At 35.4% G+C, this 25,414-nt stretch overlaps 1 protein-coding gene across 5 annotated transcripts in view; it reads right to left on the bottom strand.

The window, feature by feature from the left end:
* The window catches only part of PIBF1 (progesterone immunomodulatory binding factor 1), a 205,411-nt gene that overhangs the window by 49,844 nt on the left and 130,153 nt on the right, over window positions 1-25,414 (bottom strand). For 4 of the 5 annotated variants that reach the window (XR_013336015.1, XM_077767858.1, XM_077767856.1 and 1 more), the window contains exons 13-14: window positions 23,497-23,587; window positions 12,442-12,544 (exon numbers count right to left, since the gene is read on the bottom strand). Coding sequence is in view for 4 of the 5 variants with exons in the window: in XM_077767858.1 (XP_077623984.1) it covers window positions 12,442-12,544; window positions 23,497-23,587 (194 nt within the window). In the remaining variant the exon portion in view is untranslated. The remainder of the gene's footprint in view (window positions 1-12,441; window positions 12,545-23,496; window positions 23,588-25,414) is intronic. The other variant, XM_077767860.1, reaches the window with a different exon arrangement.

The raw sequence follows: 25,414 nt of genomic DNA, 5'->3' as shown, positions 1-25,414 counted from the left end.
GGAGCACGAGTGGGGGAGGGGGAGAGAGAGCTCCACGCAGGGCTCAGAGCCAGGAGCTGTGAGATCATGACCTGAGCCGAAGTCGGGTGCTTCACTGACTGAGCTAAGCCTTATATTTCTAAGGGTGAAATAAAAGCACTCTTTATTAAAAGAATTTTTAAGTATCAACAAACTTTCAGGAAAACACTTTGGGAGGCAAAGGGAATCCATAGATTGTACTACTTTTCATCTTTTCTATGAAAGTGGAAGCATCTTACAATCGCTGTTGGTCAAGTCTGAATATGCACATTTGATCTTAGCTGTTTATACTTTAAATTCAATTGAGTTGTGAGTATGGCTAACCTGTCATAGGCTGAGCTTAACTGCCATTTAAAATATCTCCAATATGATTCCAATGTGATTTGGCACATTCAGCACAAAGTTTATGTTAGAAGAAGAAAAGGACAGAAACTGTATGCAATTTAAGAGTCACTTCTCAAAGTCTAAAAGAATGTGCGCTTAAAACTAAAAAATGTAGGTGATAATAAAGCACTGTGTCCCAGGTTCACTGGAAGCATCTCCTGCTCTTCCTCCTCGGTGGTACATAAAAGAGGGCATTTCCCCCACCACGTCAATGAAGGCTTAGAAATAGGGAAGGAAAGGTTGGCTGAGAAGGTGAAAGAGACGTAGTGGTGTGGCTGGCAAGTGAGCCTCCCCTTTAGCCTACGGAGGTGGAGCTGGAGGAACTGTGTGCTACAGGCTCCCTCCCGGAGACGTACACTGCGGGAGCTGACAGAACTCGCAGCAGCTGTTAGGGTCAGGTGATTCAAAGGACAAAAGCACGTTTTACTCATTTAGATACTAACTTCTACTATGTTTGTAGAAATCGTATATCCCAGTATCACTGGTATAGAGTAGAACACAGTGGCAAGTATTTCAAAGACTCCATCGAGCAGAGACTCTGGCCACATCTTTTTTCCGTGCCTGAGCATGTTATTAGATACCCTTCCCGTTTCCCTTTCTCAGTCCTAAAACTTTCAAATGCATGGTATGTTTTTTATGAATTTTTCCTATTAGGAAATCCTTTGCTTGATATTCTAGAACAATTTCATAGGCTTTAAAAATTTTTTTTTAATTTTTTTAAAATTTATTTCTGAGAGAGAGAGAGAGAGAGACAGCATGAACAGGAGAGGGGCAGAGAGGGAGACACAGAATCTGAAGCAGGCTCCAAGCTCTGAGCTAGCTGTCAGCACAGAGCCCGACGTGGGGCTTGAACCCACGAACCGTAAGATCATGACCTGAGCCGAAGGACACTTAACTGACTGAACCACCCAGGCGCCCCATCATAGGCTTTTAAATACTTGTGTGTGTGGGGGCACCTGGGTGGCTTAGTCGGTTAAGCATCCGACTTTCGCTTAGGTCATGATCTCGCAGTTCGTGGGTTCGGGCCCCGCGTCAGGCTCTGTGCTGACTGCCAGCTCAGAGCCTGGAACCTATTTCAGAGTCTGTGTCTCCCTCTCTCTCTGACCCTCCCCTGCTCACGCTCTCTCTCTCTCTCTCTCCTAGAAATAAATAAAAATATTAAAAAAAAAAAATACTTGTGGGGCGCCCGGGTGGCTTAGTGGGTTAAGTGCCCGACTTCGTGGTCTGTGAGTTTGGGCCCCATGGCAGGCTCATGGCTGACAGCTCGGAGCCTGGAACCTGCTTCAGATTCTGTGTCTCCCTGGCTCTCAGCCCTTCCCCCACTCACGCTCGGTCTCTCTCTTGCTCTCTCAAAAATAAATAAACATTAGAAAAAATTTAGATACTTGCTCTTGATAGTGAAATGGAAGAAAGGAGATGAGGAAGAAAGAGAGTGGAAAAGGGAATGCCATATACACTTATATAATAAGTAATTTAAGCTACAAAGAGGGAATATACATTCAAAGGATCTCTTTCATCCATCTAGAATTTCAGTGCCCTCCACAGTGATTATCATCAACAATGAATGATTCCTTTTGGTTTTTATCGTTTCAACTATCTCTACGCATATATCAGAGCATATATATGGATCTATGTATGGGTGTCCACATATATATGTATGTATTTCCTTGGCAATAAAAGTTTGGGTACAAAGAATATTGCTGGAGTATAATCTCAGTTTATAAATGTTGTTTATAAATATATTTTAAAAAGTAGAATTTTGCCTCTTATCTTCATCTTTATAAATCTACATAAGTTTCGTAGACAAGGCAGGTCAATGATCTATCTAATGCATCAATATTTACTTTATACCTGCTAGGAGTCAGGTTTGTGTTGATCATAAAATCTATGCCTTAAAAAACCTCATGTGAGTTGGACTAAATTGAAGCAATACAAAAACGCATAAGGTAAAAAGTGGTCATTCTGTGCTTCTCTCCTCCCAATCTCAGAGGCAAGCACAGTTTGATGTTAGACAGATTCAGATGGTCCTGGAGGCCCCTTCTGTATTCTACTAGAGCAGGCGGACAGAGCCAATAACCTCCAAAGGCTCCCATTTCACGGTTACGTAGGCAACTAGATGTTCCCTAATGCTCTCTTTAGGTGTGTACAATGTTCTGGTGTGGAGTCCCTCTATCAGATCACTTTCTGCGGTGCGTCCAGACTACCTATACCAGGCCTAAGCACTCTTTTCTGTGAGAAGAGACCACGGGAATGGTTTATGCTCTAAATCCTTGCCTGTAAGTTTACCCTGATCAAACCTTTTAATACTCACACTGCATGACTAGTGGTATTTGTGTGCCCTTGGCATGGCAGTTATATGTTATGTGAGCTCTTCCTTTTTTCTGTATGCTTAGAAACCCACTGACAGACAGACAGACAGACAGGCAGACACACACACACACACACACACACACACACACACTCAAAGGCCAAACAGAGAAATACAATACAATACAGATTATCCTGCAGTTTTCCTTTTTGGAAAAAATTTATCAATATACATTATGAACATCTTTCAAAGTTAGTACACAGAGTTCTACTTTATTCTACCCAAGCATTGTAACGTCTCTTTCAAATGCAGCAATCTAAAGTTTTGTTAACAAATTACCTGGATTTCACTAACTTCCTTCTTGGTAAAGAATTCCAGGTAACTGAGCCTTGGCATTTGGTCACTTGAGACTGTGCATATTCCATTTTCTAGATAAATTTTCTAAAATAAGTTAGTTATAATAGATAAATCTCTAAGTGCTTATTCTAGAAGACAAAGCCTTTGTGAACAAGACTGTGCATGTTAAGATGTACACGTGTTCTTTTGTTATCAGTGGTTGAGTACAGCGGGAGTCTGAAAAATATTTACTAAATGACTAAAAAGAAGGAGCAAGCGCCAAAATTTACGAAAGCTGAGGCAGATAGTAATATGGCGTGCTTTATGATTCAGCCTAGATCTTCTTCCCTGCATCAACACTCCTTTTTCCCCCTTTTGTTTTTTAAAAATTGAGATATACTGACATACAGTATTATATTAGTTTTAGGTGTACAATGTAATGATTAGACACTTGTATACACTGTGAAATGATCATCACAATAAGTCTAGTCACCATCTGTTACCATAAAAAGCTACAAAAATTTTTAAAACATTTGTTTTTTTTGTGATGAGGATTTTCAAGAATCACTGTCTTGGCAACCTTTAAATATGCATGACAATGCCACTGACTCTTGTCACCATGTTGCACACCACATCGCCATGACCTGTTCTTTTTGTAATTAGAAGTCTGTATCTCCTGACCCTCTACACTCCTTACCCACCTCCAGTCTCCCTCCCCCTGCCAACCAACACTCTTTCCATATTCAAGAGTTTGGTCTGTTCATTTGTTTTGTTTTTTAGCTTCCACATATAAATGAGATCATATGGTATTTGTCTTTCTCTGTCTGACTTACTTACTTAGTATAATACCCTCTAGTTCTATCCATGTTGTTGCAAATGGCAAGATTTCATTCCTCTTCATGGATGAACAGTATTCTGTTGTATATATACCACATCTTCTTTATCCATTCATCCATTGATCAATACTTAGGTTGTTTCTGTATTGTGGCTATTATAAATAATGCTACAATGAATATTGTACCTTTTTTTGAATTAGTGTTTTCATGAATTCAGAATACTCTGAATAAATACCCAGACGTAGAACTGCTGGATCATATGGTAGTTCTATTTTTAACACTTTGAAGAACCTCCATATTGTTTTCCATAGTGGCTATACCAATTTACATTCTTACCAACGGTGAATGAGGGTTTCCTTTTTTCTACACCCTGCCAACACTTGTTATTTCTTGTCTTTTTGATTCTAGCTATTCTGACAGGTATGAGGTGACCAACTCATTGTGGTTTTGATTTGCATTTCCCTGATGACTCATGATGTTGAGCATCTTTTCACGTGTCTGTCGGCTAGCTGTATGTCTTATTTGGAAAAAATGTCTATTCAGATCCTTTGCCCATTCCTTTTTAAACACTGATTTATTTTTTCGGGGGGGGGCAGAAAAGGGGAGAGAGGGAGACAGAGGGAGACAGTGGGGCTTGAAGTCATGAACTGTGAGATCATGACCTGAGGTGAAATCAAGAGTGGGCTGCTTAACCACTGCTGAGCCACCCAGGTTCCCCTATTTTTTTTTTCCTTTGTCCATTTTTAAATTATATTTTGTTTGGTGTTGAGTTGTAGGAATTCTTTATATATTTTGGATTTCAATCTCTTAGTGGATATACGATTTCCAAATATTTTCTCTCATTCAGTAGAGTGCCTTTCCATTTTGTTGACGGTTTTCTTTGCTGTGTAGAAGCTTTTTGTTTGATGTAGTCCCATTTGTTTATTTTGGTTTTGGAGTCAGATTCAGAAAAACATCACCAAGACTGATATCAAGGAGATTATTGCCTATGAACACTCCATTCTTACTTAACCCACTTGGTGGTTTCTTAAAAATTAGCTGATATACACATATACAAACAATAAAGCCAAAAATTTTTTTTCTCTCATACACTGAATCAACTCATGGAACTACAGTCTGAAGACACTATACATCAAACAATGAAGAACAGTGAACCCTGAGATACAGGAAACAAACAAGGTGAGCTCAATCCTACAGTTGCCCTAGTTCACTCTACGGAAAGCGTTTCCAGGCAGTAGTTCAGGAAGGGAGAATCAAAGCGGAGCCTGACAAACTCCCTAAGTTAAGGATTTGCTGCTAGATGTAGAAACAAAGTTGGCTACAGTTCTTATGGCAGAGTACTGAAGAAAAGAGAGTTGTACAAGACAGAACTCTGAAAATTTACAGACGTTCAACCTTGAGTATGCACCTGGACACTGAATAGTGCATGTGTGTAAAGTAATTATCAGAGACTGACATAGAATTACTAAAAAGATTAGAAGGACAATTTCTGAAGACCACATGGGCCAGGAATTTATCTATTCCCACTAGCCAAAGTAGAAAATTTATTAATTAATAGGACATGGGGTAGATTATTCAAAAGACTTTGGTCTCAGTAGTGGAGGGAAAAAGTACCCTTAGGATGAACAGTACTTTGCTTATAAAAGCTTAAAGGCAAGACTTATAAGGACCAAATCTTTCCCAAGAAACTTGACCATGTGGGAGAACAAAGCTAACATAAACTTACAGGAATCCAAAAACACTTATCAGTAAGGTAAAATTCACATTTGTCATCTATTGGATCACATCTGCATGCATTGGTAAGCATGCAAAAATACAGGATAAAATGGCACATAATGAGACAGATCAATGTAATTGAAACTAATCAAGAAGTGGCAGGCACCATAATAGAATTAGTAGACAAGAATAACAAAATAGTGATTGAAACTGTATTTCCTATCTGGAGAAAATAAAGTTTGAAAAGATTAAGTAGACCTCAAAGGTACAAAAGAGAACTAGAAATGAAAACTGCAATATCTGAGATGTAAGACACTAGATTGGATTAACAGAAGATTTTACACTGAAGAAAAGATTAGTGGCTTGAAAACATGCTAAGAGAAATTATGCAAAGGAAAAGGCAGAAAAAGACTGAAAACAACGAAGAGAAGATCATTTGTTCTGTTGAAGAACAACTTCCAGCAGTATAATACATGTCTAGTGGAGTCTCCAAAGGAAAGAGAGGGTAAGGCAGAAAGACATATGAAGACATATGGCTGAAACATTTCCAAATCTGATGATCACACATATATAAGATGTCTGATAAAACCCAAGCAGAGGAAACATGAAGAAAATCACAACCACATCATAAATTACTTAAAGCTAGTGAAAAAAAGAAAATCTCAAAAATATCTAGAGAAATTAGACACATTACCTAGAGAGACACAAAGATAAAGACAGAATATTCCTTGGCAGAAACAATGTAAACAGGAAGAGAGCGGAGCAACATCATTCAATACTGAAAAAGAGAGAGAGGAAAAAAGAATCAATCTTGACTTTTCTATCCTGGGAAAATTATCTTTGTAAAACAAAAGTGAACTCAGCAATTCCACTCCTAGGTGTTTACTCCACAGATTTAAAACAGGTAGACAAACATAATGCTTGTACTTGAGTATTTACAGTAACACTATTCATAATAGTCAAAAGGTAGAAATAACCCAAATGTTCATCAATGGATGAATGGATAAACAACATATAATGCATCTGTACAATGGGATATTACTTAGTCATAAAAAGGAATTAAGTACTGATAGATGGTGCAACATGAATGAATCCTGAAAACATTGTGCTAACTGAAAGCTGCCAGATTAAAAAAAAAGCCACATATTGCATGGTTCCATTTAAACAAGGGTATAAAACAGAAAATCTATAGACAGAAAGCACAGAGCAGACTGGTTGCCTGGCATGGGGGGAGGGAAGGACGGGAGAATAGGGAGTGACTGTTTAATGGGTACAGAGTTTCCGCTTGGATAATGAAAATGTTCTGTAACTAGATAGTGGTGATAGTACAATGTTGTAAACACACAAAAAGCCACTGAATTGTACAATTTGTGAATTTTATGTTATGTGAATTTTACTGTCATAAAATAGTGAACCCTTGAATGTATACTTCCAGTTTTTTGGTCTTAGCAAATAAAACGGTCAGAAATATATTTTAATCTTAAATTCTGTTAAGAACAGTAAGACATATAAAGACAAGAAACAAACAACAAAAAGAGGTGACATAACTTTTTGCGACATACAGAAGCAGGAAGACTTCATCACCAGCAGACCTGTTCTATAGGTACTGTTGAAAGAAGTACATCAACTAGAAGCAGTATAATACCAGATGGAAATCTGGATCTACACAAAGGAATAAAGAACACCAGCCATGTTAACTATTTGGTTAAATATAGCATCTTCTCCTCATACTACAGCTCTTTAAAAAACTGTCAATTGCTTAAAGAAAAATAATAGTCATGTAGTGTGCAATTTCTATATGTATAAATGAACTATGACAACAGGGGCACAAAAGCTGGGAGGGAACAAATGGAAGTATACTATTTGAAGGCTTTTAAACTACATATGAAGTAGTAAAACAACACATGAAATGAGATGATGATAAAGGTATATACTATAAAGAAACTACTGTACTAACAGAGTTCAAGCCAGTAAGCCTATAATGAGATAACAGAAAATGATAAAAAATATTCAGCTACTCCAAAAGAAGGCAGGAAAAAAAAATACAAAGGGAAGAACAGATGGGATGAATAAAAAACAAATAACAAGATGACAGACTTATCAGGAGACACATTAAATGTAAATGTTCTAAAAACTCCAATTAAAGTCCTGTTTTGTTAGAATGGATTAAAAAAGTAAGATCCAACTACATATGATGCCTATAAGACAATTCTAAAGACATAAGTAAGTTAAAAGTAGAAGGATGGAAAAACAATACAATATTAAGATTAGTCAAGGGGTGCCTGATCTCATGGTTCATTAGTTCAAGCCCTGCATCAGGTTCTGTGCTGAAGTGTGAAGCCTGCTTGGGATTCTCTCTCTCTTTTTCTCTGCCCCTCCCTCACTTGTTCTTTCTTTCTCTCAAAAATAAATAAATAAACTTAAAAAAGATGAGTTAGAAGACTAGTCTTTACACTAAAGAATAAAAAACACTATTAAGATAAATTAAAGATCTAAATAAATGGCAGGATATGGCTGGTTAATGGGACAGAATTTCAATATTATTAAGATGTCAATTTCCCCCCCTTAATCTATAGATTCAATGTAATCCCAATCAAAATTAAAGCCAGCTTTTTCTTTCTCGTTCTTTCTTTTTTGTAGAAATGATTACAGAATTCATATGGAAATGCAAAGGACACAGAATAGCCAAATGTCTGAAAACGAATGGAGTTAGAGGACCAATACTATCTAATTTCAAGACATTATAAAGCTTCAGTAATAAAGAGAGTGTGGTATGGGCATAAAGACATGCAAATTTGATAACTGGAAACAGAGAGTCCAGAAACAGACTCACACATTTATGACTGATTTTCAACATGGTCTTTTCAACAAGTGATGTGAGAACAATTTGATTTCAATGTGCATATAAACGAATTTCAATCTATGCCTTGCAAACGATACAAAAATGACCTAAAAATGGAGTACAGACTTAAAACTATGAAACACCATGACAAAAACCCTGTGACCTTGGATTAGGCAGAGGTATTTTAGACACAACACTAAAAACAAATCCATAGAACAAACTGATAAACTGGACTTGATAAAAGCTGCTCTTTGCAAATCACGTATCCGATAAGGGAATTGTATCTAAAAATCAATAAATACTCAAAACTCAATAATAAGAAAACAATGTGATAAAATGGGCAAAATTCTGAAGACACTTGTTCCAATAAGAGCAGAGGGCAAAGAAGTATATGAAAAGACAGATGCTCAATATCACTAGTCATTTGGGGAATGCAAATTAAAACCATGAGGGATCACTACACACCCATTAGAATGGCTAAAATAAAAAATAGTGACTATATCAAGTCTTTGCAAGGATACAGAATACTAAGAACTTTCATATGCATCTGGTGGAAATGTAAAATGGTATAAAAATTTGGAAAACATTAAGTAGACCCCTAACCATATGATCCACCTAGTCCACTCCCAGGTATTTACTCAAAAGAGAAAAAAAACATACATTCATAAAAGACTGTACATGGATATTCACATCAGCTTTATTTGTAATAGGCAAAAATTGCAAACTACCCAAACGTCCATCAACAGGTGAATGAATGCACAACTGTGATACACCCATAAATGGAATGTTCCTCAGGAATGAAAAGAGCTATGGATGAAATCTTGAAACAAGTATGCAGAGTGAAAGACGTCAGAAAAAAAAAGTATGTGTGGGTGTATGTTGTATGTATATATGACATATATACATATTTTATGATTCTATTTATATAGAATACAAAAAACATGGCTGATCTACCAGTCAGTGGTTGCCTGGGAACCATGATGGGGACAGGGAAGTTTGGGAGAGAGTCCCAAGGGGCACAAGGAAACACTTGGGGGGTGATGTATATGGTCATTATCTTCATTTTGGTGATGATTTTTTATAGGTATACATGTGTCAAAAGTTATATTGTACACTTTAAATATGTGCAGTTTAGCGTTTGTCAATTATACCTCAATAAAGTCACTATAAAGGGAATATATGTTTTCATTTTGAGTATTTTTTAGCATTCTCATTTTGGCAATTCATTTATGTTTACTCTCAGACATATTTTCAATAACATATTTAACTTAATGGTAATTCTAGTTTTAGTTATTTGTTTTACCTGTGTATTATTCTCAAAATTCCAAGCTATTTTTAATACTTAAATTGTTTAAAAGAATATAGATCCTGAGAGAGCTTTTTCCCCATGTATCATGAATAGTCAGTTGTTACAGAAGCATTCTAATACTCTTATCTTTCAGGTAATTAGTTTATATATTTTCACTATAAGCAATATAATTTTTGTGAGGCAAAATACAGTTAAATCCATGGAATATTTCATATAATAATAATTTATTTTTAGTCTCAAAGGAAAAGTTATATACTATGGTAGCTAAGGTTACTGATTCTTTCTCCCATGTCTTATGAAAAGATATCACACAAAAGTACAGAATTGAATAATAAAGCCACATATAACCTTCACCCAGCTTCAAACATGATCAATATTTTGAAATTCTTCTTTAATCTATGAGCCCTTTCCCCATGTTCAATGTGGTATTTAAAAGCAAATTCTAGGTCAGATCATTTCCTATCCTATATATTTCGGTATTTAAATCTTTTCTCAATATAAGCCAACAGCTTACTTTAAAATTGTTTCAAGGGGGCTTCTGGGTGGCTCAGTTGGTTAAGCGTCCAACTCTTGATTTTGGTTCAGGTCATGACCTCATGGTTTGTGAGATCGAGCCTCACATCAGGCTCTGTCCTGACAGTGCAGAACCTGCTTGGGATTCTCTTTATCTTCCTTTCTCTCTGGCCCTCCTCCTCTCTTTCTCAAAATAAATAAATAAACCTAAAAAACAATTCCTATTTCAATTAATCAAAGTGTTCAGGAAGGCGGTTTTATTTTTTTAAGGTAATATTATGACATGCAGATATGTACCTATACAGGTTTGTACACAGTTTAATTGTTTTTGAAATATTTTTGATAGGTTGTTCTGAAATTAAAACAGACATGGTGATGTATAATGTATTAGCAAAGAGAGATTTCTTAACCTCCCATTTGTTTCTGTAATCATTTATTTATCCTTCTATGGTGTGGTGGAGCTGGCTTACAGTAGTTTCTGAGAGCTGACTGGTAAAGTTTTAGGAATTTTGTAAGCTGGATGCTAAATACAACCATTATTCAAGACTTTAAATTTATAATAAAATCAACTTTATTTTTTAAATCAAGACATGTTTTTCTTAAATGTTTATTTATTTTCGAGAAAGACAGAGAGTGTGAGCAGGGGAGGGGCAGACAGAGAGGGCAGAGGATCCAAAGCAGGCTCCATGCTGACAGCAGCAGGGCTTCAACTCATGAACCACAAGATCACAACCCAAGTCGAAGTCTGATGCTCAAACTACTGAGCCACCCAGGTGCCCCAATAAAATCAATTTTATTAAAAAAAGGGAACAATTACTCAAAGTCATGGATTTTTAATTGTTTCACTATTATCTATGCTCTTGAGTTTATCCAGGTCTGTTGTATGTTTATGGTGGGGACATTATGTAACAGTGTGTACTGAGTGTCTTTATTCTGCATGCAGTGACGGGATGTTGAGGATGTTGGCATCTCAAGAGTTGTCGTGGTGGGAATATTTATTCCACAGACACAAGTCAGGGCTGCCCCTCGTGGCCCTGCCCGCAGAGCTGGCTGTGAACACCTGTCAGCATAGCACTGCTTCTGTCCCGAGCGTGACTCTGTCAGGCCCGTAGTAATAGGAAACATTTCTGGTCCTCTGGAATTTGAGCACAAAAATCCTCCGAATGTCACAGTATTAAAAGTACTTTAATAGAGGGTACTATAAAGCTAAATATGAACAGGTCTTTCAGAAAACAAAGAATATGTGATATGTATGGATAGTCTTTAATGTATGCCTTTAAAAATCACTTTGTTATAAGATCAAAGTCTTAAATTATCAACATAAAAAAACTTATTATGCTGAAACTCAGAAAGTAAAAGGAATACTAATGAGGTGACATCTTTGGTTATGATTGTTTTATTACTTGAATTTCAGAAGTAGAGAAAAATGTAATCAGATGTTAAATAAAAAGATCAAAAATACCATGTACAAACATACATTTTTTAGATGACATAAGGCTAAGGAAAGTAAGAAATAAGAATCTGATTTTTAAAAGATACTTTGGGAACTATCATGTACTAAAGAATTTGAGAGCTTTAGAGTGTGTGTTTAATAGATAAGTAATTTTTCATCAAAGAAGTAATAAAGCAAATCTATTTAAAAGATGAAGTTTTAAGCAGATGGTTACCAGAGGGGAAGTGGGGGAGGGGACAATGGGGGAATAGATGATGGGGATTAAGAGCGCACTTATTTTGATGAACGCTGAGTAATATATGGAACTGTTGAATCACCATACTGTACACTTGAAACTAAGATAACAGTATATGTTAACACCACACTGGAATTGAAATAAAAAAAGAAATTAAAAAAATGAGGTTTTTATTTAAAAACTCAAAATGCCACCTAAAATCGCCAAACTTGTTTTGCCAGTTGATACTCTCAGAAATCAAAGCTTCGCCTGTCTAGTCTGCATTTATATTTAGTCTGGGCATTTAATCTCTTTTTTGATCTTAGTTTTGCCGTACATTGTAAGTTGTTTTATAAGGCTTTAACATTAAGTTCATTTTCTAAGTTGTAAAATCTTTTTGTACTAGCAAACAGCGTATTTTAGAGCGCTCAGAAAATAGACAAAGGAGTAACGAAGAATTAAAACGAACACTGTGATTCTTTATATATGTTTCTTTTGTTTAAGTTATTTACCTCTTGTGAAAGCTGTGTTACTTGGTCCTTTTGATGTTCCAGGTCTTTTAAAACCAATGAGTTTTGTTTTTCTAACTGAAGCACTCTTCTTGCCAAGTGGACACTAACCGAATGAAATAAGAAAATTAATGCTTAAAAAAGGGGAGTGTTATCTAAAATATTAAAAATGTGTGTGCTTAAAAACCGACTTACCGTTTCCTAGTAATCCTTAAATATTTACAGAAAAAATATGGAGTCAAATATTATCAGGTGTCAACAGTGGAGGGCCAATATCCCACCAGCTCAGAATTTTGAAAGTAACATTAAAATCTCCGTAATAATATAACTGTGATATATTGATTACTGCAGTAATGGTTTCTAGCCCTTGCTATAAAAGTAGAGAGTTACATTACACTTGCTTGAAAAGACCACAGATAGCAATTTACGGCTTTCTCCATTTTTAAAAAAATTTCCCATTTACAAACAAATCAGGCGAATAGTTGAAACAATAAGAAGCCTGCACTTTGAAAAGCTTCTGTGTTTACCTCAGACAACATAATGCATGTTTATAATATAAAAACAACTGAGTAGATTTTCTATTGAAAGTAGAGATGAAAAAGATGCTTGAAAAGTGGGGAACCTCTCAGGACTAAAATATCACACTTTGACTCTCACAGGATGATCACCACGTGTTGTACAGAGCGTAGCTGTTAGTATTTAACATCACATTAAAAGTGAAATATCCCAATTCCACTTTTAAGATAGAATTTAAAAACAAAGGTTCAGCTATAAAATCATTCCTCCTAATTACTAGGGGAAAAAAGTAGTAGAATTCTTTAAAGAACTGCTAATACTGCTGAGAAGATATGTTGCTCTGAAAACACTGTCTGTAATTCTAAAAAATTAAAAATTTCATATTCTACATGAATAAATTTATTGAATTGCAAAAGCTGTGAAATTTGAGAGGACAAGATGTTATATAACAATATGGTATAAAATATTTTCATTGTAAAGAAAATTATTTACAGAAACAATTCCATTACAATTTTAATATTTCCTAATCTCAGATAAAGGAATGCAGAGAAAACTGAAAATGCTGCTAAACATCATCCTAGACATTGTTTCTAAGAACTTGCTATCCCAAGTGAAAAAGAAGAGTTGTGATAAAAGTTTATGCAGTGAACTGGGCAGCTTGTTTAGATATGCATGCTCATATCTAAGTTTCTGTTTTTCCAACTGGCATAAGATTTTGCCTTAATCAGCTAGAGACAGAAGATACATAGTCCTTATTCTTTGATAATCATTAAAATTTTTTTTTAACATTTATTTCTGTTTAAAACTTTTTAAAAATGTTTATTTACTTTTGAGAGAGTGAGAGACAGAGTGCAAGTGGGGGAGGGGCAGAGAGAGAGAGAGAGAGTCTTAGAATCCAAAGCAGGCTCCAGGCTCTGAGCTGTCCAGCACAGAGCCCAATGCAGGGCTCGAACTCATGCACTGCGAGATCACAACCTGAGCTGAAGTTGGACGCTCAACCAACTGAGCCACACAGGCACCCCAACATTTATGTATTTTTGAGAGAGAGAGACAGAGTGCGAGTTGGGGAGGGGCAGAGAGAGGGAGACACAGAGTCTGAAGCAGGCTTCAAGCTCTGAGCTATCAGCACAGGGCCCAACGCGGGACTCAAACCCACAAACTGTAAAATCATGACCTGAGTCAAAGTTGGCTGCTCAACTGACTGAGCCACCCAGGTGCCCCGACAATCTTTTTTAAAAATAAAATACAGCTTGTGGGGATGAGCACTGAGTGTTATGTGGAAACTAATTTGACAATAAACTATTTGTAAAAAAAATAAAAAATAAAAAAATAATAAAAAAAATAAAAAAATAAAATAAAATACAGCTTTACTGACATGTAATTTTATTGCTATGTAATTTACTTACCATAAAGTCCATCCATTTACATACCATAAAGTCCAGCCATTTAAAGTGTTCAATTAAATGGTTTTTAGTATGTTTAGAGTTATGCAACTAACACTATATCCTAATTTTAGAATATTTTGATTACAAAAGAAATCTTTCCCTGTTAGCATCACTCTCCATCCTCCTGCCAGCCCTAGGGAACCTCTAATCTACTTTATTCCTCTATAGATTTTATAGGTGTTTACAGTTTATGGCTATCCCATTTGTATCTCCCAATATAAAATATGCCAAGTTCTCTCAAATTTGACCCTAAAATAAGATCTCTACAAATGAGTCTTAATGCTAATTTCATGTTATGTTTACAGCTTTAATACAAAACATCAGTATTTTATATCATTAACTGTATTTTTATTAAGTTTATATAAACTCCTTGGAGTTACCTTCATTCATATTTTCATTTTCTTTCTCATCCTTCATACATGTTAGGAATAACTCTTTTCATCTTTCTCTCTCCCAGAGAAAGATGAGGCTCTTTTTGTACATGGTAATTTCTTAGTAAATGTATGTTGAAGGTACAGATCATATTGTGCAATGCTCAGTATAGAATAATAACACAATCAAGTGCCTTTACACAGAAAACAGTTGTGGATGATATGAAATGGAAGAAAAAAGATGCAATAATCAGATGCAAAGGTCACCCATTACCAACATTTTGAAGATAATGACTTGAAGACATCAAGTTTAATAACAGCAAGTAGCTCATTTGGTTTGGGTGCTTTTTGTTTTGTTTGGGAACTGAATAATGCTCTTACACAGATCTGGTGTGATACCACATATCAACGCAAAATATCAGATGATATAAAACAGTGAATTCAAGAAATTCTTGGTATGCTGGTGCTTAAACCCTAATACCAGGGCTACCTCCTTCTACTAAGACTTGCCCTGATTTTGGCTGAGGATTCTGAATGAGGAAAATCAACTCAAAATAGAGGCGTTGAAACACTCATAATGAGTTTTACAGTGTTCTGATTACTAGCATGCAGAACTGTTTTGTTGAGGGGTGCAAGGGTGGCTCAGTCAGTTAAGCAGCTGACTCTTGATTTGGGTTCAGGTCTTGATCTTGTGGTTTGTGGGATCGAGCCCTGCATTGGGTTCTGCACTGAGTGTGGAGCCTGCTTGGGATTCTCTTCCTCCCTCTCTCTCTCTCTGACCTCTCCAGCTCACTCTCTTTCTCTCTCAAATAAATAAATATTAAAAAAAAGAACTATTTTATTGAGAAAATCTAAGGTTCTTAGAGGGCCCTAAATGACCCATTTAGCCCATGGATTATAGATGCTACAGAACAAAACAAAACAAAACACGAATAAAAAACATTGTGACATCTAGGACATGCAAGAAAAACAAGAAATAAAATTTTTCATCATTATCACATTTGCAATTAAACAAAAATGATTAGAAAATTAGAATTTTTTTCTTGATCATAAGTATCAATGACTGTAGAAAAGCAGTTGAATTAGAAGAAATGTATTTATTAATTCATTCACTAAGATATTAAAGAACTTTTAAAAAAAAATTTTATTAGAAGTCTATAATCTATACAGGTACCAGGAATACACAGTTTCTACCTGGAGAATCTAATAGTCTACTGAGGATGATTGGCAGATAAATTACCATAGTGTGCCAAATGATAAGAAAGGGCACACTGAGGACTGAAAACTAATAGTAATCTGGAGAGGAAGCAGACAACTAGCAGTCTGGGTAGAGAGAAAAGCATAGGTAAAGGGCGGTGTGAGGGAGGTATGGTGTGATTGATAAAATGTATGGTGCATGGTGAGGGCTGAACCTAGAGAGACATAGGCAGGGATATATGAAAGACCTTAAATGACAAGCTGAGTTTGGATTTTATCCTTAAGTCGGTTAGGCATAACGTGATCAGAGTTCTCTATCAATACTGTGGGGAACGAAGAAGACTTGAGCCAATCAATTATAAAGTTAAGATCACAGTCTAGACTGGTGGTCTCCAAAAGCAATTATGTACAAAATAATCCATTGAAGTGTGGGAAATTTTATTTATATTTATTCTACTAGTAAGTGCCTTTAAGTTTTAATTTTCTATGGAGGTTTTATATTTTAACACACATAATATGTTATTCATATGATAGTACATGTATGGAATTGAGAAATAAATACATGTACATATATTGGTAGGTGGATGTTCAATTTTTTTTCCCCAATAGGGAGTAATAACAAAACGTTTGGAGACCACTGGTCTAGGCCAGTTTTGTCCAATAGAAACATAATGCAAGCCCACATGTAGTTAAAAAATTTTAGTAGTCACATTTAAAATAGTACAGAGCCTTTTTCTCACATGGTATCAGAAAACTAACAAAGTGGATCAAAGACCTAAATGTAAAAATTAAAATATAAACTCTTAGAAGAGAACACAGGAGTAAATCTTCAACACAGGAGTAAATCTTTCTGGCCTTAGACTTGACACAGGATTCTCAGATATGGCACCAAAAGCACAAGTAGCAAAAGAAAAATTAGATAAACTGGACTGCATCATAATTAAAAAGTTTTGTGCTTCAAAAGACACCATCAAGAAAATGGAAAGACAACCCGTGAAATGGAAGAGAACATTCCCAAATACCTGTCTGATAAGGGATTTGTATCTAGAATCTATAAAGAACTCTTATAACTCAACAATAAAAAGACAATCCAATTATAGCAGTCACAGCAGTGCTATGTGCTGTTGAAAATTCTAAATAATTACAGAAATTTATCTTTGCACACCTTGTACTGCCATTTCCTCAGAAAGCATAATGACTAAGTCAAAACACAAATGCATTCTGGGTTTTCAGACATTTCTCTTGAAAGATTGGTATAAATTTAAATTCTCATGAACTAGAATGAAAGTTCTCCAAGGACTAGAATTTTTACTTATTTTGTTCTCTAATGTATTCAAAATACCTTGAGTAATATTTGGCACAAAGGAGGTGGATGTTCAGTAATAAGCTGAACTTTGTAAGACCTCCTGATTCTTCATACCTAGCACACAGTTCAGGTTATGATCTCGTGGCTCGTGGGTTCGAGCCCCATGTTGGGCTCTGTTGACAGCGCGGAGCTTGGAGCCTGCTTCAGGTTTGTGATTCCCTCTCTCTCAGTCCCTCCCCCACTAGGGCTCTGTCTCTCTCTCTCTCTCAAAATGAAATGAACAGTAAGCAAATTTTAAAAAATTAAAAAAAAAATCAAGGCCTTCTGTAATCTCAACTGAACCAACCTTATTTCCCATTAATGTCTACTCCTCTTACTGTTCCATAAACATGTTGTACATATTCCTTCCACTATACCTATGTTGGTTCCCCACCTGAAGAAGACAGGTTATTTCACTGCTTGACAGACCCAACTTTTTCTTACAGGCTCCTTGCAAAGTTCCACTTCTTCCATTTCTGATCATGCTAGTTTTCACTAATCTCTAGTCCTCTGACTGATATAATTTAGCACACAATACAGCACTAAATTATATATTTTTGAACGTTTCTTAATATTCTCTCACGTGTGTTAAAGTTTTCTTTCCCAAAAGATGCAACTCACATGAAGACAAGGGATAAGCCCTTGTGGTGTGTGCTAACCAGAGCAGGCATTTAATAAATCCTTCTTGACTGATTTTGCTGTAAGTGAATTTTGTTTATATGAACACACTGCTAGAAACCATATTCTTAGGTTGCTGTGCTTCGGTATTAAAGTATGACTAATGCTCAGCATCTGAGTACTAAACTAGTAATAAAAACGTATGTAAAGTTAATAAGGGAAGGCAAATATTACAGATGCCAATTCATCTCTTCTATACTTCAACTTTCTACATTTTTAAATGTGGCATATTGTTGTAGTGAATGATTTGGTGTCACAGGTGGATTCTGTGTAGAAATCTGGGGTGTTAGAAGTGGGAAGAAAGAAATTCACTTTAACTGAAATTCAAAGCAAAACAAATGAAGAATTTCTCATCTATGTAGCTGAGTTTATGTCTCCTTAAGCACAATGCACATAGAATGAAAACAAGTCCTTCCCAAGTTCTTTATAAAAAGTAACTATGGATACAGTTGGGGAAAAATGACTCCTGCTAAAGGTTATTTATTTTTTTTGTACAGAATGTACTAAACTCAAGAAAGCATTGCTTTTACAGGTTATCTGTTGAGATACTAAAGTAGGTACAACTTCACAGTACTTCTTTGTAATTATATTAACTGCAATGTGATTGTGATTTTTACCTGTACCAAGATTAAGTTCAACATCAAATAAAAACTAATACTATAAAAGTATAGTTTTGTATTTAAATATTAAATGAAATGGGGCACCTGGATGGATCAGTCAGTTAGGTGACTGACTTAAGCTCAGGTCATGATCTTGCCGTTTGTGAGTTTGGGCTCTACATCAAGGTCTGTGCTGACAGCTCAGAGCTTGGAGCCCGCCTCAGATTCTGTGTCTCCCTCCCTCTCTCTGTCTCTCTAAAAAAATAAGTGAACATTTAAAAAATGTAAAAAAATATTAAATGAAAATTTCACCTGTTATCTGCTAAAATTATTCCCACCAGGGAATAACACCACCAGGGTTTTCTCTCAGCTCCCTCCTCATTTCTTGACTCCGAATAAAAGTCATTCTCTTAGATCTGTCAATGGCAGTAGCACTTCTGATTATTACATAATTTCCTGGTAGTAGAGCCCAGCCGATGTGCACAAGGTAGATCTTCGTTTATATGTGAGATGTCATAGCACAATGGAGGACTGATGCTCTGTCCCAATTCCTTCAATCTTGGTGTGGTTTTCTTAGGATTACCAAAGCCATAAATACACATATGTATATATTTAGTTACTTGCTAATTAGTTACTTGTCTGAAATAGTACTTGGCTCTTTGATCTTTTTCAATTTAAGCAGGTCAGAGATTTATCTCTATTAGTACGGCATAAACACAATGGTTCAAAAAAAGGGCACATGTACCAAAATGATTCTAGCCTCAGGACTCTTCAAGTGGGTACCTATACTGCCTGCTCTGCTGAGAATTACTGAAAACCAAATAATGGTCTCAAGCTGATTATCTATAGTCCTATGAAACTTTGTCTAGTTTCTTCTATAGGTTTAAACTTGCCAGTGATCATGAATAGAATGGCAGTAACTTTCTACAGGACTATTCCAAAAACAAATCCAAATAAGAACAACTTTCCCCAAGGACAAAAATGACAACTCACAGACATGAGAATAAAGAGAGAAAAATTTTCATTACACACCGAAGTCTGCTAGAGGAAAAAAAAGTTTTCTCAGCTTTACTATTTTCCTTTTTATAAAGTTCAGTCTACTGTGAAAGTTTCAACTTAAAGCTCTTTATAAAACTAGACAGAAACTAAAACAAAAGGTCTGTAGTATGCAGTAAATCTTGCAAATTGAAAGGTTTAAAAACCTTCAGAAAAGGCTCTCCATTCAGATCTGCCAAAGCAAACAGAGAAGCGCACAACACGCTGGTGCCTGGCTGTTCCCCAGTTACGCTGCAGGTCAAAGAGCATAACCAAAACATGTAACCAGAAAATCTTGTTTGCTATTTTCAAAACAATCACGACCGAAACAAAAACATTACTTCAGATTTTCAAGTTTAGTCAAGTCAAGAAGAGCCCATTTCATTTTAATCTACTTAATTGTATAAGCCCTTTTAACTTACTGCAGCTATGTCACAGAAAGAGTTTAATGGATGTTTAGTTATTGTTCATATCTCCAATGAAACTTCAAAATGTGAGTGAGCTTATTTGGCAATTATAATGTGTTTTAGAGACACTTTTGGGAGTTATTTTTCAAACTACATAAACTAATTTTGCCACTTTTTTAATAGGAAATTGACATTACAGTAGATGTCTGATGGTTGATTGAAAGATATAAAAAAAATCGCAAAACTGGTTTCACATCCAGGGGAGTGTCTCGACTAATTATTTTAAAAAGCCTCATTATAATTCTCAACAAAATTCTTTTAATTAAAACCTTAAATTGTACCTAAAGTTTTTGGAATACTAGCTTTTCCTCTACAGTCAACTGTGTAATTTACTCTAAGAAGCAGCATTAATTGGTATAACAAACTAACACTTACTAAATAACACACTATATGCCAGGCACTGTGTGGTGAACTTTGCATCCATTTTCTGACTTTAATTTCATAATATACCTTGAGTAGCGACAGATAACCAATGAAAATTTTCAATGAGTATCAAATTTATTAACAACAATGTGAAACTCAAAGCAGAAGGCCTAACAAAGTTTTGGATGATTATTAAAAATTATCTCTTTGAAGACTATTCAATGATACAAAAAAAGTTCAAGATGGAGTTACAAGATAATCACAAATCTGTTTCAATTAAGTGTTACCCTAAAGTACCTAAACCTGGCTGTTGAATATATGAGATTTTACACTAAACTTAGTATGAATGGTATAGTGTATAGTAGTTGAAACATAAGTTCCTTTGAAATTTTAATATATTTTGGCACAGACTAATGTATAATGAAAACTTTATTAGGCAAACATTTATTTGCTCTTCTGATTGAGTTGTTTTATAAAGCACCTTCAGTTTCTACTGCTTTAATTTTAAATGTGAAGAATTAAATATAGACTTTCTCAAAGGTTACATTGCTTTCATTTTAAATCAGTTAAATAGAGCACGAAGCCATTGATTTCTTTACAAATAGCTACTGAAAGTGAAATACAGACTTTGCAAACTTTGGAAATGTGTCAGACCCTAAAAGAGGGATCCTCTTCTCCACTGCTCAATTTTATGCATATAGTAGGCACTCAATAAAAGATGCTGAAAGAATGCATAAACGTCCTCTCTGGATCTCTAGACTTACTTTCCCTTCACTCAGTTTAGATGACCTGAGAAGCACTTCCTCAAAATAACCCTCTGGTTCACCATGAGACGAATGCCTGGCACCAGCTGGCAGGAGATATTAATAGTGTGCCCATTAGGCACTTGTTCAAGGCACACAGATAGCTCAGTGATAAAATCTTCAGAAATATTTGGATAGTTAAAATTATTCAGAATATGAATCAGTTATGGTTCTTGAAATCTCACTCTAATTATTAAGAAATCAACATCTGTTTTTTGGAAATTCTTTTTAAAAAAGTAAGGTAACAGCAATAATTACTTTCAATTTTAGAGGAACTCAGCATTTAGGGCTAAAGAAGAAAGCTTACAACAGCAAAATTCTTTTTTCCTTGTGACAAAGATTCTTGTGAAGGATTCATATGCTAAACAAAGAAAAGAATAGACTTTTTCCTTCAAATTTCAATTTTTAGTATTTATCAATCATTTACCACTGACCAAGAAGTCTCAAAAACAGTAATATGCGGAAAATTACAAAACAGCCTAGGTCACTCTTAGTGACTCATGAGAGACTGGGTAGAGAAGGGGAATGGAATGGGACTACAGCTCATTTTTCAAATAGTACATAATTTAGAAATACTCGTCCCTTCACCAGACAAAATTAACCACTCTAGCTAGAAAATACTTGACAGTCATCCATCCTTGATCTAAAATTCTTCCAGATATTTAGTTTAACCAGTAAGAGACATACATTCAAAGCATCCATTTGTTTTTGTTATAAGATGGCCTATATCTTACATCATAGTGTTAAAGACATTTTATTCTCTGAGCCATCACTTCAAAGTTTCTACAAAAGTATTAGAGTTCAGATGAATTGTTTTTCTTACTTAGTGTGTAATGTCTCAAATAAAATAAACTCAAATAAAAATAAAAGATAAACAAGCAGTTGGGGTGCCTGGGTGGCTCAAGTTGGTTAAGTGTCTTTGGCTCAGGTCATGATCTCATGGTTTGTGGGTTTGAGCCCCACACTGAGCTTTCTGCTGTCAGCCTGCTTCAGATCCTCCGTCCCTCTCTCTTTCTCTGCCTCTTCCCTGCTCGTGTGCGTGCTCTCGCTCTCTTTCAAAAATAAATAAAAACATTAAAAAAAAGATAAGCAGATTTGAATCCTCAAATACTCGGATGAACAGACAATTCTACTAGTTATCTTACACCATGCTACATAGAGACAGAGAATAAACAAGAATAAGATACAGTTGCTGACCCTTAGGAACCTTCCATTTGGCTGGGGAAATGATGCAGGAAACAAGAGCTAATGAGATAAGAGAAATGCTCATTTTTTTATGTGGTATGGAGAAAATAGATGTTTACAGGCATAGAGATAGAATATCCTCATTTTAGGTAGAGAGGCAAGTAAGGCTGAAGAGGTAGGGCCATGTGGAAGGGCCTGGAAGTTTGGCAGAAATACTTACATTTGATACAGTAGTATATGGGGCGGTGAGATACTTTTTGCAGAGGAGGAATTAGAGAAAGGAGTTAGATAGAAAAAATTATCTAGGTCAATTGGAAAACTGATTAACACAGGTACAATTTTTCTCTTAGTGTACTTTAAATAGAATCTCACGTATCATTAGTGGATCTCCCCTATATTTTCTTGTTCTTCATAAAGTCTTTTATATTTTCTTTCTTTCGCTCTTTTCTGTTTTCTTTTCTTTTCTTTTCCTCCTTCCTTTTTTTTTTTCTTTTTAATTTACATCCAAGTTGCATATAGAGTTATAATGATTTCAGGAGTAGATTCCAGTGATTCACCCCCTACATATAATAGCCAGCGCTCATCCCAACAAGTGTCCTCCCTAATGCCCCTACTTTTAATCATAATATAAATGTGCTATCTCATCTCTCTCTCTGCATCCATCTTTCTCTTTCTCAAATATATGTCAAGGAATGTACACAGGTGAATAAAAAACAAGAGAAAAAGGAAAGCCTATTTAATTTTATTCTGAAAACTGTACAAAAGCATTAGTAGCACACTTGAAATTAATGTGAAAATAAAATCACAATGGTGTCATTATCACTGAATCTAATTCTAGGAAAATTCTAATGTACATTTCTAGTTTACTGACCATTAAACTCACTTAAAAATACATGAAATGCATGATTATAACTTACTGTGCTTTATTTTGTGAGCAATTTAATATTTATGCATACTAAGAATAAAGTAACTTTACTTTGCACATTATCAAAAAGCATAATGTAATTACATTTAGCTTGAGTAGATAAGTAAAACAAATGTATATTGATTGTACCTTTGCTTTAGTCGTCTTTTGGCTGTTGTGGGAACATTAGCACCATAGCCATAGGAAAAAAGAACCCTTTCAGCTTCATCTTCATTTTCAACTGAAAAATATTAAAGTGTATGATGTAAAATAAGTGGTTTTTTCTTAAAAAACATGGCAGAAGTGAAAATAAGAGGTCATGCCAATGAATCAGGGAGCATAAGAACATTAAAAAGGACTAATGCATAATCTCAAACAGTCCATTTGTAAGTAGAAGCATATTTCTTAAAGTATATGGTTGCTTAAATTTGTTCCATTTATTTTTAAAAGGTGTAATGGCTTGCATCATATGACATGTTAAATTTTCTTGTTATAAAAGCATAATAATTCAAGGGGCACCTGGGTGGCTCTATCGGTTAAGCCTCTAACTCTTGGTTTTGGCTAAGGTCACAATCTCATAGATTGTGAGTCTGAGCCCTGCATAGGGCTCTGCGTTGATGATGCAGAGCCTGCTTGGGATTCTCTCCCCTCTCTCTTCCCTTACCCTGCTTGCTCTCTTGCTCAAAACTAAATAAACTTAAAAAAAAATTTTAAAATAAAGCCTAGTAATACAGATGTGTGATATTCTGAATGATTCTAAGGATTTTTGTATGTAATGTATGTTTTGTAATTATCAATAAGTAATAATATTAATTTCATTATTTCTCTTCTTGATAAAAGAAATGACTACTTTTTTTTTTTTAAATATTTTTATTTTATTTCTAGGAGAGACAGAGAGAGGCAGCTTGAGCAGGGGAGGGTCAGAGAGAGAGGGAGTCACAGACTGAAACAGGCTCCAGGCTCTGAGCTGGCAGTCAGCACAGAGCCCGACGCAGAGCTCGAACCCACGAACCGCGAGATCATGACCTAAGCAAAAGTCGGACGCTTAACCGACTAAGCCACCCAGGCACCCCGAAATGACTACTTTTTTAAATGTTTATATTTGAAAGAGAGAGAGAGAGAGAGAGAGAGAGAGAGAGACAGGACATAAATGGGGGAGGGGCAGAGAGAGAGAGAAAGACAGGGAGACACAGAATCTGAAGCGGGCTCCAGGCTCTGAGCTATCAGCACAGAGCCCAACATGAGACTCAAACCCATGAACCGTATGAGATCATGACGTGAACTGAAGTCAGACACTCAACGAACTGAGCCACCCAGGTGCCCTAAGAAATGACTACTTTTAATTAGGAAAAATGTTCATTATTTTATAAGAACAACTTACTCTTAACTTGCAATAATGTAATTGTTCATTTAAGTAGGCTACTCTGTGAAGAAAATGTGCAGTCTTAAGAATGTATTGATAGCCTTTTTTTAATTACAAAAAAAATACAGCAAAACCATTTACTTTTAAATTCTGCCATTATCACATCAATCTTTTTCAGAAGGAATTTTAACTGACAGGTTAACATTTTACAGTTAAAAAGTTTAAATGCAATGGCAATTTTACTGTAAATTGGGATTAAAAAATACTTAACGTTTATAAAAACTAAAGGTTTAGGAGCTCAAATAAAAACAGTCAATGACAAAACTGAGGACTGATGGATGTGGGGGGGAGGGGGGATGGGCATGGAGGAGGGCACTTTGGGGATGAGCACTGAGTGTTATGTGGAAAATAATTTGACAATAAACTATTTGTAAAAAAATAAATAAAAAAAAATAAAAAAAATAAAACAAATGGAATATAAAAAAAAACAGTCAATGACATTTAACAATCTTTTATAACATTATTCAACATTAACTATATTTTAACATTAAAAAGAGAAACTTTTCAGAAATGTTTCAGTTTTAAAACAAAGCTCCATATTTCACATTAGTAAGTGGAGCTATTTGGAGACCCATTACTGTAATATGCATATATTTGTTGACTGATCCCTTTACAGTATAGTTAGTAAGAATTTTAGCAAATTTT

Source organism: Crocuta crocuta, unplaced genomic scaffold (genome assembly GCF_008692635.1).
Source record: "Crocuta crocuta isolate KB4526 unplaced genomic scaffold, BGI_CrCroc_1.0 scaffold115, whole genome shotgun sequence".
NCBI lineage: Eukaryota > Metazoa > Chordata > Mammalia > Carnivora > Hyaenidae > Crocuta > Crocuta crocuta.
This window is presented reverse-complemented; position numbering and strand designations above follow the sequence as displayed.